At 56.8% G+C, this 14369-nt stretch overlaps 2 protein-coding genes across 4 annotated transcripts in view; one reads left to right on the forward strand and one right to left on the reverse strand.

The window, feature by feature from the left end:
* Positions 1-2575, forward strand: part of LOC119103523 (proteasome activator complex subunit 4) — a 28401-nt gene extending 25826 nt beyond the window's left edge. For all 3 annotated transcript variants that reach the window (XM_037227121.1, XM_037227112.1, XM_037227105.1), the window contains exons 33-34: positions 762-965; positions 1844-2575. In XM_037227121.1, the coding sequence (XP_037083016.1) occupies positions 762-965; positions 1844-1978 (339 nt within the window). In that variant the 3' untranslated portion in view covers positions 1979-2575. The remainder of the gene's footprint in view (positions 1-761; positions 966-1843) is intronic.
* A 98-nt stretch (positions 2576-2673) lies between these two features.
* Positions 2674-10688, reverse strand: LOC119098672 (ADP-dependent glucokinase). Its single transcript, XM_037221660.1, has 10 exons — positions 10601-10688; positions 8260-8606; positions 7585-7638; positions 7286-7516; positions 6996-7132; positions 6515-6678; positions 5662-5768; positions 4423-4600; positions 3980-4105; positions 2674-3628 (listed from the first exon to the last, which is right to left on the reverse strand). The coding sequence occupies exons 2-10, from the start codon at positions 8586-8588 to the stop codon at positions 3530-3532; spliced, it is 1425 nt and encodes a 474-aa protein (XP_037077555.1). The 5' UTR covers positions 8589-8606; positions 10601-10688; the 3' UTR covers positions 2674-3529.
* Positions 10689-14369: the final 3681 nt, after the last annotated feature.

Below are 14369 nucleotides of genomic sequence, written 5' to 3' on the forward strand. Positions count from 1 at the left end.
CCACCTCCCGGCGCCTTGGCTGACGGGCCGCCGGCCGACCCGTGATCACTCCCCGGCTGCCCGCACGCCCCGCCCTGCCCCGCCTCCCGGCGCCTGAGCTGACGGGCCGCCGGCCGACCCGTGACCACTCCCCGGCTGCCCGCACGCTCCGCCCTGCCCCGCCTCCCGGCGCCTGGGCTGACGAGCCGCCGGCCGACCCGTGACCGCTCCCCGGCTGCCCGCACGCCCCGCCCCGCCCCTCCCTGCCCCGCCTCCCGGCGCCTGAGCTGACGGGCCGCCGGCAGACAGCGGCGTCCGGTATCGCCCGTCGTGGGGTTTGCAGGATGACGGCATACTAACTCCAATTGGGGCTGACTGTGAAGCGTGGCGCGTGGTAGTGGTCTTGATGTGAAATTCAATAGTATGTTGGACATCATGGAATCATGAACCCCTTCACCAGAATATGGTCGTAATGGGGAGTGTTGTACATGAAACAATTGGACGAAACTTTGTGGATCGCCAGAGTCGGGCTTTAGGGAGGTCTAGACGATTTATATTCACTTCATCCAGTTTCTTTTTCTTTTAGTTCAGTTGATGTCCCTTGCCACGCACATGTGCTCTGCTCCGCTCTTATCATCTGTGGCACATACTCAGCCAAATTCGGATTTCTTTGTATGTGCCTGGTCACCCTCCAACCGACATATGGTGTCGGTCAAGTCTGGTCGGCGTATTATTGCCGTGGAGACCTGACCTGACCTGTATCTCGTGTGTGCATTGGGCAGGCCGACTTTGAGCAGATGTCGGGCACGAGACTGCGCCAGCGCGGTGCCACCCCTGCCGACCACGTGGCCCAGCTGCGGCAGCGGCACACCGGCGTGCTCGGCCTGTGCGCCTTCGTCAACGCGGCGCCGTACGACGTGCCAGAGCACCTGCCGCAGACGCTGATGATCCTCGGCGACCACGTCAACGACCCGCCCCCCATACAGGTAAGCCGCCACACCGAGCCGCCTCCCATACTGGTGAGTCGTCATACCGGGCCGCCTCCCATACAGCCTAGTCGTCATACCGAGCCACCTCCCATACAGGTGAGCCGCCATACCGAGCCGCCTCCCATACAGCCTAGTCGTCACACCGAGCCAGCTCCCATACAGGCGAGCGGCCATACCGAGCCGCCTCCCATACAGCCTAGTCGTCATACCGAGCCACCTCCCATACAGGTGAGCCGCCATACCGAGCCGCCTCCCATACAGCCTAGTCGTCACACCGAGCCAGCTCCCATACAGGCGAGCGGCCATACCGAGCCGCCTCCCATACAGGTGAGTCGTCATACCGAGCCACCTCTCACACAGGTGAGTCGCCATACCGAGCCACCTCCCATACAGGTGAGTCGCCATACCGACAGCTGGGTCGTTACACAACCAACGTCCGTGCAGCCCGCATAGCTGGGGCACGACAGAGGAATGGCGCTCGTATTGCGGGTCAACACCTTGCACTGCCTTTGGCGCGTGTGTGGCTACAGTGAGCTGACGTCGCGTAGGCGGCCATCGTTATCATCTCGTCTGAGAGAGTTACGCGATGTGTCCACTGTTCGGTGCTGTTTATGGCTGTCTGGCTGTCTCGGGAGCCGCCTCTCAACAAGCATTTGTGTTAGCATACGCGCCATGTGCGTTGCGCGTATGATGTAAAAGTTGGGTGCATTTCCGTGGAGCGACGCGCCGGCTTTTACCGTAGTGCTCTGAAGGGATGATCGCTTTGCCCTGGTTCCTGGTCATTCAGAGGCGAAGAGGACTGATCAGAGGCGCAACTGATCCGTGACGTGGCAATAGTGTCGTCTTGTCTTCCATTTCACTGTGTTCCGTTTCAGACCACGATCCGCAAGACCATGATGAACTTCAAGCGGACGCACCACGAGAACTGGCGCCAGCACCGGCAGAAGTTCACCGATGATCAGCTGACGGTGCTCACCGACCTGCTGGTGTCACCATCCTACTACGCGTGAGGCGGCAGCCTGCCACGCGCGGCTGCCAGCTAGCCGAGCATCTGACACTGCCCGGCCGTGGCACGGCGGCCCGGCCCTCTAACCCTCAGCGGACGGCGGACAGCGTTTGTCAGCTGTCCGCTGCCCGTCACAACACCCACGCCTGTCTGCACCGAGAGTTCCTGCTGACCTGTCTACGAGCGGCCGGGCTGCCGGTCAGCCCGCGGCCCCGCACCGCCCGACCCGACACAGCCCCGGTTCTCAGTTCACGTCCTTAGCCGACGCCGCCGACAACTGGCCCGAGCGGGCCGTCTGCCGCCGTGCGCGGACCCCCGCAGCGTCCCCGAGTCTTCAGAGGTGGCGGGCCTCGGCTGAGCGCCGCCGGTGGCGCCCACTACCTCGCCCTCCCATTCCCCCGGCGCGCGGTGGGGCTCCGCTGGCCGAGCCCCGTTTTAGCTGATGACGCCACGCGCGCTGCCCGTGGGGGCGGCGCGCGGCGGCTTACCGGCGGCTCGCCCCAATGGCGCGCCGCCGCACGTTATATTATCATGTAGTTTTGCAAATTGTTTGATATCTTTATCTATGAGAGTTGGTGACACGAATATAAAGACGTCAGAGCGGGTGTCTTTGGAGGGTCGTTGTGCGAGAATTCGGCGTGGTTGCGTTTGTCTATTACCGCATCGCGCACGTGGGCATAGGGCTGGTAGACACAACAGTATTTCGTCACTTCTATTGCGCGGGCGCGCCGAACACAAACGGATACAGAAAATAATGCACACCGTGCTGAAATGGGAATCCAACCCCCGGCCGTAGCGGAATGGATGACTGGCTGGTCAAATAAACGATGCGTCCCGGCGTGGCAGACTGCGCAGCGTTTGGAATGATGGCACTCAATCCGGGTCCGCCCCGCATTTTGCTTAAAGTAAGTACCCTGATCGCCCGCTTGCTGCCCGATTTCATCGCGTTGGATGACCCCAGGGGTCACAAATGGGTGGACACGTGCACATACGAGCGAAGACAACGTATCACGGACGGCACCGTCCATTGAACATATCACCGGGAGATGACCATGTCGTGACGCTTCGTTTCAGCGCGCTGCCACCTCCGACAGGCGCAGCGAGCGGGATGGTCCGGTCACGTGGCGAGCCGCACCCCTCCCAACCGAACAACAGCCCTGATCACTTGGCAAAAGCCACAGCATTTTGATAGTCAAGACTAGTTTAACGAGCTGGCGATCTTACCTGAACTTTGACCACATTCGGCGACGAGGCGACTGGCACGCCGCGTCTGGTGCTGAGCTCAGTATTCGCCCCATATCACGGTACGCTTCACCCCGAGACGTTAATTTCGGTGCCCATTCCAAACAACTCGAAAAAAGGCCACCTAATCTGCTTGGAAACCACCGACCTGTTGGTCCCAACTGGCATCTTCGCACAATCTCCTCGTGCAACGCTTGTCCGGACGGGACAAAGCCAACCGTCCCGGCCGTTCCCGGCCGGCTGCGAGCCGGCGCGGCCCCCGCCGCCAGGCCGCGTCAGCCAACAGCGGGCCGGCATGTTCCTCAGCCGCCCGTCAGAGGATCTGCGGCACCAGGCCGGCCGACGAGATGTTGTCGCCGCCGCCCGCCGTCTGGTACACCTCCGTGCAGACCAGCACAGGCGCCACGCACATCTGGAACAGGGCGTATACTGAGCGTGGGGACGATCCACCGGGGTGCGCGTCGGGAGTGGCACGGGCGGAGCGCGAAACGAGGCAGCGGTCACGCAGACGCGCAGCACCACCGCACAACAGACGGCCGTCACTGGGGCCACCCTCATCCGAAAGATGGCGCCAGTCGCGTGCAGGGCGATGAGGCAAACCTCAGCTCGTCACAGCACACCTTTGCCCAAGAACTCGGGTGTGTCTCCGCCGCATGGCAAAAATAACTTCCACACGAATAAGATATACAGGACCCATCAGTTACGGCGCACGTCCCATAAGCTGAGCAGCGCCGGGCAAAAGTCCCTGTCGCTCGCTATGCACCTCGTAGAGTCCCTCGTTCCAGCAGCTGACAGGCCGGGCCGGGTCGAACGGCACCCGTCGGCTGCCCGGCTCGCCAGACACTGAGAAGCTCTCGTCCATGATGAGGCGCGCCTTTCTTGTGTCCACCTGGCGGCGCAGCGGGAGGCCGATCAGCCGCCGGACCACGGCCAACGTCGGGCGGCAGCCGGCTCGCGGCACGGCCGAGCAGTCAAACCCAACAGCCTCCCTACGGCGAACCGCCTCCTTATAGGATGGGGGGGGGGGGGGGGGGGGCGGCGACACCGAGTGTCATCTGATCTCCTCTCGCGCACGGTTAAAATATACAGCTAGCGCGGCTGCGGTGACGTTTGGCTGAGTCCTCTGATGCACCCTCACTGCGTTCCAGCTGACCGGCCCAACAGCACCAGACCCGCGTTCCGTCCCGGCCCGGGCCGGCGGCGTACCTGTTTCGTGCCGCAGATGTGGCGGTGGGCGGTGAGTGAGGCGCGCGCCGCCGCCGACATCGAGTTGCTCCAGATGCCGTCGCGGCGCGTCATGATGGCCTGGAAGGCCAGCGTGTGCACGTGCAGGCGAGAGAGCGGCCGGCGGCCGGGCTCGGCCGGCGCCTCCTCACCCAGCACCCTGTCGGCAGCGCACGCAGCGCCGCAGTCAGCCGGGGCTGCCGGCGGCCGAGCTGCGGGGACGGCTGCGCCTGTGGCCAGTCACTCCAATGTACGGCGGCATTCGACACCACAGCCAGACTGCAGCCACATGTGGATTACGACAACTGAACAAACACATAACTTGCACTTGAACGCACACCGCGTGTATCCTTATTCGAATGATTTTTTCTGGGCCACTCGCCCGTCTAGGAGCGCTACATTCGTCGTAGGTCTGAGCATGGAATGGACGACTTAAGTCTCCTTAAGCCGCCTCGACTGGCTGACGCACTGAGGCCACGGCCACTGCAAAATGGCCACACCCGGACAGATTCAGCGCAGGCAGTTTTGTTCACTGCTGAATGTGGGAACGATAATGTCATTAATAATAACTGTAAAGCCGAAAGCCTTGGATTTAAAATAGCGGGGGGAGACAGAACCCTTGGACGACGGAAAGGTGGTTTTATTGGCGTGGCCGTCTGCTTCCATTAGTGGCGTTTTCGGCGGGCTCATTACGGCGCACACCTCGCAGATGGACTGTGCGGCCTTGAACAGGTGTAGCCCAGGGCCACACCTGCCACGCATGAGCAGCGATCGATCCGGCTGCGCTGGCCGACTCATCGGGCCGGCACCGCGCTCCGCGGTGGCCCGGCGCAGACGGGACGGTAGGCGCCGCACCAGATGGACGGCACGGAATCTTCACAGAGAACCCATTTGTAAGTGCAGTGATAAACCCAGAACTTAGCTGACCGGTTCATCGTCAGATTCATCCAGACCCGTTAAGCCAGACCGGTTTATCGTCTATCCCATGGCGGACGGATGTACTCGGTGTCTGCACGCAAATTACAAAAAAAGAACCAACCTCGAAATGAAAGGCCGCCATTACAATTCTGCGCCGCTTTTTAACTCTTGCCATTCCAGAAGTCGCCATAGTGGCTGCATGCCTGGCCGCAGCAGTGCTGTAGTAGCGAGTTATCTGCCCCGGTGGGGGGTGCGCTTCCCCCCCCCCCCCCGTCCGCAGGGCGACCTGAGAACGGCCCGTACCTCATGACGGTGCGCATCTGGTCCAGCACGGTGGCGACGCGCGGGTTGGCGTCTGACACCAGGCTCACGTTGCCGTACAGCACCATGCTGTGCAGGTTCGGCAGCTCCTGCGGCAGCGGGGTGGCCGGCGGTCAACGGGCGCACTATAGGGCCGCACCGATGTCGAAAGAAGACTCCCCAGCGCCACCGGCACGATGTTCGATGATTTTTCACCCGGTGCGCACACATCAGTACCACCAGGGCATCACCGCACACGCATAACCATCCTCCGTTCAAAGAAGGAGAGCTAACAACATAATCGCACGGATCTACCGATAACACGAAAACACCCAAAGATCAATACCGCAACTGGCACCGCCACCTGGCCCATCTCTTTTTGCACGCGACTCGGGGCCTAAGTAACTGCTGTTACCAATTGACGCCGGCGGCGAGAAGGGGCAAAATTTCAGACCATCAGGCCTGCACCACCTGCGGTTGCGATCACACAGTTGTGCGTTACTCACCCGCTTTCCCACTTTTTAGACTTTACCCCCGCCTCTATCCAACGCAATGACGGAGCATGTCGAAAAATGTTTGCTTCGACTCGCCTTTGAACCTACAAGACTTCAAGCAACAATGTACAGTCAGACGCTAGGGCTCCGGCGATTTCACCACGGCTGGTGTACTTCTTCCCTCGCTGCTCACCAGTTTTTCTATCAAGCAGCTATCACCCATTGCATTTCTCAACTAGTTGACGACTGGATACGGCTGCTGCGTACCTAAACGCGTTCAAATCACTCGCCAACATCGTACACGGGCGGCGCACCGGCACCCGGCCGGCTCGCGCGGGGCGCCGGCTGCTGCGTCACTTCACCTGTTCGTTCATGCCCATGGAGTCGACGTAAGGCGTGACCATCTGCATCATCTCGCGCAGCAAGCCGGTGTCAGCGAAGCTGGCCATCTCGAAGTGGATCTTGGTGCGGGCCGGCTGCGAGCGCATCTGGTCCCGCAGCAGGCGCAGGCGCTCGGGCCGCGCGCCTGTCGGCAGCAGCCGCTCCGTGGGGTCCCGGTGAGGGGGGGGGGGGGGCAGAACAGCCAGCCAGTGGGGGGAGGGGAGAGGCAGAACGGCCAGCCAGTGGGGAGGGGGGAGGCAAAAACAGCCAGCCAGTGGAGACGGAAAGGCAGAGCAGCCAGCCACTGGGGAGGGCAGAATAGACTGATACAGCCGGCCATGGCAGAAACTCATGTTGGTCCATGCATGGCCTCATTGGCCCTGTTGGACCTACACCCGAGTCCGCCAGAAAATCATATGGCGCGATGTAGCCGGTGGCGGTAGCCAAACGTCGGGTTCTCACCCTTCTCGAATGGGAAGTTATCCATCATCTGGAGTCCCGAGACCACGAGCAGGTCCGGGTCAAACTTCTTCAAGGCCTCGCCGAAATCCTCCAGAGCAGAGATCGTGGGATTGGCCACGTCGCTGTGAATAATAAACCTGAAACATATACGCAAAGCTATACACATAATTCCCGTCTTTAATTTCGCAGTCAACATCTGGGACAGTGCAGACCTTCCGCTCATTCGCCATTGCCCCAGCCACCTATCATCTGACGCCTCGATAATAACCACTCGACTTCTATTGCCCCACGAAAAGGAGCGGTGCCGAGCTGCACCACCCTGCCGCCGGCATTGGTCGGTGCGGAGGGGCGGGCTCACCTGTTGGCGCGGGTGGTGGTGGTGGCCGCACCAGCTGGCGTCGGCGCCGTACTCGAGGATCAGGTGGACGTCGGGTCGCGCCGCCTCCGGCCCCACCACGCGCACGTCCTCGGGCACCTGCTGGCCCGGGTAGCGGCCGCTGCCCAGCAGCACCGAGCAGCCCCTCGCGCGCGAACCGGGCCGCCATCACGGGCGCGTTGCCGCCCACCACGTAGCGGGCATCGGGCGCACTGCGAGCCGCCGCCACCAGCTCGGCGAAACAGGTCCGCGTCCGAGACGTACCGTCTGAGGCACGGAGGGCGGCGTCGGGAGGCCGTCCGGCGCAGGGAGGTGCCATGGAACACTAGGGGAGACAGCGGCACACCGGCGCGAACAAAACGGCCCCACTGGAAGGCATCGAAGAGATGGAGAAAAGAGCAACAAACTGTGCTCCTGAATACCCAGCGTTTTATCAGCATCATCATTGACAATGATGGGACAAATTGTCCTACTAGTGGAACCAACTATGCGTTCATCCGTATTACAAATAAGATGTTATTATGGGACATACACAATCCACACATATACTCCTTGTTGGTATGGGTTTTTTTAAAATACATGATGGCATGACCTGGCGGCCCGGGTTATGTATGACACAGTTCTGGCAGATTTAATAAGCATGACTGGTCAAAAGGTGGCTCAGAGAAGTGCAGTGGATCCAAGAATGATACAAAATGTTTCATGTAAAGTCCTGGGCGTTACTTTCAGCCAACAATTACCCACACAGCTACAACATGGCCGTGGTTCCAGCTGTGTCTTCATATTCCCCGGCCGCGTTGGAGTGGCTGCGACGCTCGCAATCACAGCAGCAAAACGCCATGACATAATCCGTGAATTCATCGCCGCGTCTGGTCCGCGGGTACTCACTCGGCGGCGGCGCCGTGCTGGAAGAAGTAGAGGAACGTCTGATGCAGCTGGACGCGATCGTGCAGGAAGCCGTGGTGGCTGGCGCGCACGGCGCACTTGCCGCCGTCCAGCACGTGCAGCGCGCGTGCGAACAGGTCCATGCAGCCGCCGTAGCCAACAGCGACGCGCGGCCGCGGCCGGGCGGCCGGCGGCGTCAGCGTCAGCTGCTCGGCGCGAAGCAGGCTGTCCAGCACGGCGTCCAGCTGGTCCGCTGGCTGCCGGTACCAGATGGCCAGCAGCACCACCAGCAGCGACACGGCCGCCCAGCTCAGCCGACTGGCTGCTGACATTGTCTGATCTCTTCTGTCCTATGAGCATTCAGGGCAGATGTTACAAGCTGGCTGTTGAGGGGACCATTGGTCAGTCCCTTCAGCTTTACACATGCATGGAGCTTACATTATGAGCTGGCTCTGGCAGCCACCATCATCTCCAACTGTGGCTGCATGGTCTCTCAGTAACATCAGACAGGTAGAGTCAACCATACAGCTGGGCTATGCTGCCTACCACCATCATCCAATGCATTAATCTCTGCATGCATTTGTGGCTATTGTTTGTAAAACTATCCACCCAGGTGTCACAGGTTATCATTATAAACAAGGTAGCTAATCAACACCTGCAAGGCTGCATCTTTGATGCATCCCATTCCAGTCACACAACTAATAGTGTCTCAATGAATTATCATATTTATGACAACCAGGCACAGGCTCCAGGCAAACTGTTTTAACTGGGTGGTGGCCAAATTGGCCACTGATACCAGAGGAGCAGGAGAGGTGAGAGGAGCCCGAGGCAGCACAACTACTGGTACCAAGGTAGCAGAAGAGGAGAGAGAAGCCAGAGGCAGCAGAACCGCTAATACCTGAGTAGCAGGTGAGGAGAGAGGAGCTGGAGGAAGCAGGGCTCCTGATACCAGAGCAGCAGGTGAGGAGAGAGGAGCCAGAGGAAGCAGGGCTCCTGATACCAGAGTAGCAAGTGAGGAGAGAGGAGCCAGAAGCAGCAGGACTACTGATACCAGAGCAGCAGGTGAGGGGAAAGGAGCTGGAGGCAGCAGGGCTCCTGATACCAGAGCAGCAGGTGAGGAGAGAGGAGCCAGAGGCAGCAAGACTACTGATACCAGAGTGGCAAGTGAGGAGAGAGGAGCTGGAGGAAGCAGGGCTCCTGATACCAGAGCAGCAGGTGAGGAGAGAGGAGCCAGTGGCAGCAGAACCTAATCTGTAGCAAAATTTAAGGATGACCCTATGATGTTCCATGCACAAAACATAAGATAACAAATCATTATAACCCTTAACCCCCTAGTGCCAGGGGGGTTTCATGTAGAATTCTGTGTCACTGTGACTGCATGGGGTGAAAGTCTATCCTTGACAGCAGGTAAGCCCTCCAAATATGTCTCATCAGCAGAGCATTTTTTGCTTGCTGTTTCCTGCAGATGCTATGGCTGTGACTATGAGTTAAATTTAATAAAAGTCCAGTGAAACATTTGCAGCATTATGATGCAGCCTGGGGCAGCTAGGTAAAACAATAGTCAACATTCTATACATATCTTGTTCTCTTGTTAAATTGCCAATGCAATTTTGTGGAAGAGCAGCATAATTTAGTGAACAAAACAACACAACTAGAGAAGATAACACCATAGTCTCCGAGTAATTAGCTTTGACAACACAAATGGAAGACTGAAAATAAAATCATAAAATGCAGGGAGATGAGAAAAATACAATGATGGGGTAACCTCACAACAAGCAAATATTTATCAGCACCTCCAGCCTAGCGTATTTAAAGCGGAGGAGCTTTCAAGCAAGTGATAAACCCCATCCACAAACCAGGGCACTCCAGTCCCTTCATATCAGCAAGAAATGTCTCCAACTCCTATTGCTTCATTGTTTGCATTATAAGTTCAGAATTCTCATTCTAAATTACTCATTTTGATGATGCACATCATGTAGGAAATGATTACCTGAAGACTCAAATGCATAAATATATCAGCAGCCAGGAAGGATGTGCCTGTTAGACAGCATTAAAGAGAAAACATTGGCTATATTGATGGTATGTACTCGATGTTTCCTCTACATCGTCGTTTCATCAGTGCTTATCAGTATATTGACGGTCAATGACCAGGAACAAAAACTCACGATTCGCAACAGCCCAGACCCCATTTCTAAAAAATGCGCGATGTTACGACACTAGATCCACGGCACCCCGGTGATGCCCCGCATATCAAAACTCATCCTTCTGCCTTTGCACATCAACACATGCTATACATGACGTGATGAATGGCAGGGATCAGCTCCACATGCCAATCAATACGTACCACCAGGGAGCACTCCTCGGTGAAAGTACAGATGATCCCAGGACGGCCCGCTGCGAGCCTGTTCGGGTTTCGTCACATACCGGCCAAGGCTATCGAGTCACCGGCCTTGAACATCCCCGGGTGCGGTTAAAGTCTTTTACTTTGCTCTACACTCAAGAGCTTTTTTATTAGTTTTGTGAAAATATTAAAACAGGTGATATCACTGGGAGGATTTGGTAACGGTTCAAGTGTGGTACACTACTGACGTTTTTCAGAAGATGTTTGTTTTATTCGCTTTGTTGTGTTGCATTGAACTTGCACCAGTAGTGCAGGCGGGGGGACACAGGGCCACGTGCCCCCCCCTCTCCCTACGATTAAGGGCCCGCTGATTTGAGGGCCCGATGGGCCCGAAAGGCCTGCCGGAGGTCTCATTCAGAGGCTCCGTCCCAAAGGGCCAGGCACTTCAGTGCCAGCCAGAGGGCCCTTTGCGCTAATAAGGGCCCACTGAGTCCATAAGGGCCCACATGTCGGTCAGACACCACAACTAACAAACAGTCGGCCCTGTGACGGCATCAGCCTAAGGGTCCATTCTCAAGCAGGGACAAAGCCGGAACCAGCACTGCTACATTTATCCGGGCCTCACAGCGCCTAACAGAAGCCTCCGAGCCTGTGTTGTCAACGTACCCCGAGTCGGCCACAGGCGACGTTCGAGGAGGCCAGAAGAGCCTGAGTGTCCAACGGGTCTGACGATCACCTGCCCGACTGGAAGGTCTAGGGGCATTAAATGCTGGTCGACGTCTTATTCAGGGACCCCGAACTGTGAAGATGGACCCTCAAATAACGGCCAAAGAGCCATTTGCGTCGATCGGGGACCCCCTGAGTCGATATGATCCTATATGTCGGTGCGGTACCACCGTACTACATAGTCGGCTCCGTGTCGGTATAGGCCTTAGGACCCACTTCTCAATCAGCTATAAAGCCGGGACCAGTGATTTACTCTAACCGGGGGCCTTATACCTGACAGGGGCTCACAGCGCCCAACGGGGGAGCATGGAGGGGCCTGTGCTCGCAAAGGCCCGAACCGACCAAGGGAAGTGCTCGATGAAGCCCGAAGAGGGGCCCGGGAGCCACCGGAACCGACTATCAAAGGCCCGGCTGTAGGGCACAAGGGTGCAAAGGACTGTCTGTAAGCACATAAAGAATCGTGGCCCGTTAGGGTCGTGACCTGAAATATCAATCAGAGGTCCTCTTGCACCGTTTGAGGAACCCCTGTAACAATGCGGCTGTCTAAATCGGTCAGAGACCACGAACACCGAACAGTCGGCCCCAGGTCCGTCCGAGCGCGTGAGACCCATTTCGCAAGTAATGACGAGGCCGGGGTCCGCGATTTGCAATGTTCGGAGTCCCTGGCACAACGAGGGGCTCCTGTATCGGTTAGGGGCCACAGTGCCAAACAGGGGTCCCGTGGCGGCAAGTGGCCCGGAGTCGGCGCGGAGTTTACAGTGGCCGGAAGAGGGGCCGAAGAGTCTCCCGAGACCAAAGATCAAGGGCCCAATGGGATGGCTGGAGGGACCGAATGGCTGGCTGTAGGCCACATTAAGGGCCCCACCCAAAGGGCCGTGGTCTCAAATGTCAGTAGGATGATCTATTGTACCGATAGGTACGCCTGAGGCAGAGTGCTTCTCTATTTCGGGCAGAGATCACGAAAAGCGAACAGTCGGCCCCGTGTTGGTCTGAGCTCTGAGAGTCATCTCCCAAACAGGGACGAGGCCGGGCCTGTGATTTACAGTAATCGGGTTCTTGTATCGTTCAGGGACCCACAGTGTCTAACAGGACATTCTGTTCCAAGGGGGCCTCGAATCGGTCAGGGGAAGATTTGCTCAACAGGGACAGGGATGGGAGCCCGAATGGCACAAGTTCATGACATATTGGTCAGGGACCTCTGAAAATTGTAGGAAACATTAAAGCTTATGATGAGCGCTCACATTGAGGTAACAGAAGAGTCCTGCGTCAGTCAAGGCCCCAAGTACCGAACGGTGGGTCCTCCACCCATATTCCAGCATGGGCCCGTTAACACACGCCCGGGTGGTCAGTTGGATACCCTACGCTCGGGTGGCGGTGGGGGTCAATTTGACCCCGTTGATATCTCAGGACCTAAGAGAGCTAGAGACACCAAATTCACAGGATGTGTGAATTATGTGAACATGTACGTGAACTCACTTAGGTATAGTTTGAGGTTCCTAGGCCATGACCTTTGGGTCAAATAAGGTCAAATAAGGTCAAATTCCAAGTTGGTCTCCAAAGGGCCCTTGGAACCTAGATCACTGTTCTACGAAAAGTTCACATGCTCATCTAAGGTCAGTGACATCGTTTCACCTTTTGGGGGTCATGGTGACCAAAATCATACAAGACTGCTTTTAATTTTGCATTTGGATATGCGACATATATTACGCTAGGGGGCACATTCTTAAAAACAAAATGTTGACCTGAGTCGTTCCAGGTCAGTTACCTATTCTGACCTTGAAGAAGTCTATGGGAGGCGTACAATGCGGTTCCTATTGTTGTACAATAAATTTGGTACATAAATTTGATATTGAATCTGATTATATGAATCAAAATATAATGAATTATTTGAATATATAATAACTTTGGAATGAACACCAGAAACTACCCCATACAGCAAGCCCTACAGTAATAATGCAGGTTGATTTTGACCCTGGTCTGACCTTCATACCTGACTTTAGGTCAGTTCAATTTGTTCATTCAATTGTTGTGTTGCCTAATAAAGTCTCAGAAATATATGGCTTCGCCTAACACTCCGTTGTTGGATCAGATTGAGCGACTCCATAGAAATTGCCTTCGCTGAAACTATGGCCTGAATTTGACCTGCCTAGCTCAGTGACCGTAAAAGGTACATCTAAATTGTTTATGCCAGACCATCAACTATTCAGTCGTCTACAGCTATGCAAAATTGGGCGTGGCCACGCCACGCCAAGCGTTTCTTTACCGGAAAGCTTGGAAATCATTCCGGGAAAACCTTCGGGGGGTCAATTTGACCCCCCCCCCCCGAGGGCGTATTAAGCCCAACTCGAGAATTTGTGCCAATCTGACCACCTGTGAAGAGCAGGGATGCTATTGTGTTAATGACAGTTCACGTGTCGACCCGGTATCAACTGTGCGGGTCAGAAGGTCTCCCCCGTCAGGGAGCGGACCAATGTGATATTATGCATCCCTCTAACGGCCTTTGGATCAGCCAGGGGATGCCGCCCCGTGTCGCCAGAATGACGGCCGGAAAATACATCGCGTGGGATAGAATGACCCTTCAGACCTTGACCGGGAACAAAAATGTGCCCTGTAGTGTTGTAATGAATGGGGGCCCATTTACCGGAAAGAAATAAGATGTCTCACTAGTGTTGAATGAATTGGGTCGAAATGAGGAACGCACAAGGCCATCCCATGTTTCCCCGAGAACATCCATTATTTTGCAGAATCGACTAATGAAACAAATGACGTCAGAAGAATTAGGCATGCACGCCGGATGCCGATAGTGTAGTGGTTCATGCGCTTGCGTAAACTACTGCTCGTCCGGGAAACCAGAGGTACGGGGTTCGAATGCCCGCGGTGCCCGCCCTTCTCACCAGGTGAGAGGCCGGCGGCGCCATATGGCCCGAACAGCTGAGTGCGCCATAAAGCCCCCGTGATACGCATGTAGCATCGGCGAGCAAGGACAGCGATGGTTTCGGTAGCAGTTTTCGTAAAATCGAACGGCGTTGTCCGCTGTAAGCAACGC

This window comes from Pollicipes pollicipes, unplaced genomic scaffold, assembly GCF_011947565.3.
Source record: "Pollicipes pollicipes isolate AB1234 unplaced genomic scaffold, Ppol_2.1 Scaffold_2555;HRSCAF=2994_pilon_pilon_pilon, whole genome shotgun sequence".
NCBI classification, from domain to species: Eukaryota; Metazoa; Arthropoda; class Thecostraca; order Pollicipedomorpha; family Pollicipedidae; genus Pollicipes; species Pollicipes pollicipes.

Coding starts and splice junctions, on each gene's coding strand:
- LOC119098672 (XM_037221660.1), bottom strand. CDS start 8,588: ATGTCAGCAGCCAGTCGGCTGAGCTGGGCGGCCGTGTCGCTGCTGGTG. Junction 7,133..7,285: donor GCTCGGCACCGCTCCTTTTC/GTGGGGCAATAG, acceptor TATATGTTTCAG/GTTTATTATTCACAGCGACG. Junction 6,679..6,995: donor TAACTTCCCATTCGAGAAGG/GTGAGAACCCGA, acceptor TGCTGCCGACAG/GCGCGCGGCCCGAGCGCCTG.